The 2,344-nt window shown below is 35.7% G+C and overlaps 1 protein-coding gene across 1 annotated transcript in view; it reads right to left on the minus strand.

The window, feature by feature from the left end:
- The window catches only part of LOC108750446 (phosphatidylinositol 4,5-bisphosphate 3-kinase catalytic subunit delta isoform), a 6,936-nt gene extending 5,802 nt beyond the window's left edge, over positions 1-1,134 (minus strand). The window contains exon 1 of the mRNA XM_018489885.1: positions 473-1,134. Within this exon, the coding sequence (XP_018345387.1) occupies positions 473-637 (165 nt within the window). The 5' untranslated portion in view covers positions 638-1,134. The remainder of the gene's footprint in view (positions 1-472) is intronic.
- Between the last annotated feature and the right edge of the window lie 1,210 nt (positions 1,135-2,344).

Genomic DNA, 2,344 nt, shown 5'->3' on the forward strand with positions numbered 1-2,344 from the left:
TTGGCAAAAGTACAGAAGTTAATACAGTCCACTGCAGCAATAAACAACAGACTTGTAGCAAATTCAATCCTTTGCATTACATTTAATTAATAATTAGTATACCAAAATCTGCTATACATGAAATTAGCATAATTAAATATAAGAGCATATAAACACTTTAAACAATTAATAAAATAAGAATCGGCAATTCAATAAGCAAATCTAAAGCTGCTTTTTTTTTTTTTAATATTGAAGGCAACTTAAGCAAAGCCATTTCAAATAAATTGATAGCAATCTGTGGGCAACTTGCCGTTTGGAGATATTGTCACTTTATTTAACAGAATATACACACATTATTTAATTGTAAAAGTTGATTATATTATATCACTGCACTTAGATACTTTGTACAAAGCAGCTTTTAATGTATAGTTATCCAATGCAATGCGAATGACTGAATTCACCATTAGATATGTTATATACACAAGATACTCACCTCCTTGATCTGATCTAAGGTAATATTGCGATTGATTTCAAACGGTATGACAACACCGTTTGGCATCAGGCACGTGAGTTCCACCACAGCGGGCTCGTGCGCGTCCCCGGGTCTTTCCGCCCAAAAGTTATACTTGTATGCGTTCGGTATGTTGCCGTGCACCATGATGAATAACAAAATCTCTCGAGTACTCCTTCTAGGCACAAATTAACACGCACGTACGGTGGGCGAAGCACCACGTACGTCAAGATCTTCTTACATTACAAGGGGAAACGGGAGCGTTATCAAAAATATCTCCTAAACCGTTCATGTCGCCGGACGAAACCGCGTTTCATCCTGTCCGTTTTACGAATGGGAAGCAAAATAGGTATCGTAAACGTCAGGAAACGTCGGGGATCGTCGCGATACAGAGATGTCACTCCGAATTACGACACAACCGCGAGTCCCCTCCTCTCTCTCTCTCTCTCTCTCTCTCTCTCTCTCTCTTTCTCTTCAAGGGGAAATTCTCGCGCCGCGGGCGTCGCCTCACATTTACGACGTGGCGGAAACGCGTCTTAACTGATGCATCTTTTCAAATAAGACCGATACCTCGTACGTTTACGTGCTAAGATACAAATAACCATTATCGTCTACGCGTAATACCAATGCACGGTTCCGCCATTATTTACCACGCGTTCAGTGATGCGAAATTGAGCGCATTCAGTGAGTTCTCACTGCTATTGGTGTATTCTTCTAGATCTAAGGATCTGATTGGATGGTCTAGAAGAATGCACCAATAGCCGCGAGCACCCATTCAACTGTTGAATCCGCGTTTATCTTTCCCGAGTCTTGAGGATCGGTGTTTTGGCAGGGAATATAATCGATTTTTGAGAATTTTGATTCTTAAGGAATCGCTTCTTTTTTTTTTTTTTTTAAAGAATCAATTCTCTTTTATGGCAGGTGAAGATTATTTATACTGGCCATAGTGGCCGTAATCTGTCAATTTATTATACCATAATCTATAAAAATTAATCAATCATAATCGGTTATTCCCCTCCCGTTCGATTATGATTGGTCAATTCTTATACCTGTATTTATAGTCCTGTATTATATCCTTCCTTGTTCCTCATTTCACGTTTCATAAACTTTTCTTGACCGAATAAGAAGCCTTATTAGCTTCCTTTTCTCAAGGAAGGTTACGAGTTTCCTTGAGGAAGTACAGTTTTCATAAGCAAACCTCCAAATTTATTTTGTCACGCTAGTCTTTTTACTTTCGATAGCTTTTAATTTAGATCTGTCGCATCGATAATTATTTTCAAGTTTTTTTTTTCAGAAATAAACTGCGTCAAAAGTATTTTCTCCTTCTTCGTATAATAAGCATTATGACGAATCCGATTGAAAACACTGATGCATATTAAAGTTGTACACTGATTTAATTTGAGCATAAAAATAAAATGCAAATATTTCAAATTATAAAATATTTTACCTAACAATAAAATATATTGAGTATTTTACAATTTAATCGATTTCCATGTTTATTTATAAATATATATTTATTTTATATATGTGCGACAGTTTTAATGTGCATCAGTGCGCAGTGAGTGCGTCCAATCGAATTCGCTATTAGTTTTATTTTTGTCCATTATTGTTGCAAAATGCTTAATCGCGATTTTATTTAATCAACGATATCTTTATAATTTTTATTATTCGTAATTTACGATATATTGGTACGGTCACAATAGAAGGAATAAGGAATTAGGAATTAGGAATAAGGAATAAGAATTACCTATCAGACAATCTATAAGAACAACCTATCAGAAACCGTGTATTCCAGTGTATCCAATATCTGATAGGTTGAAAATCTAATAATATTCCTTATTTGTTAGTTGTACC

The sequence above is a fragment of the Trachymyrmex septentrionalis genome, unplaced genomic scaffold, assembly GCF_001594115.1.
Source record: "Trachymyrmex septentrionalis isolate Tsep2-gDNA-1 unplaced genomic scaffold, Tsep1.0 scaffold11, whole genome shotgun sequence".
Lineage (NCBI taxonomy): Eukaryota > Metazoa > Arthropoda > Insecta > Hymenoptera > Formicidae > Trachymyrmex > Trachymyrmex septentrionalis.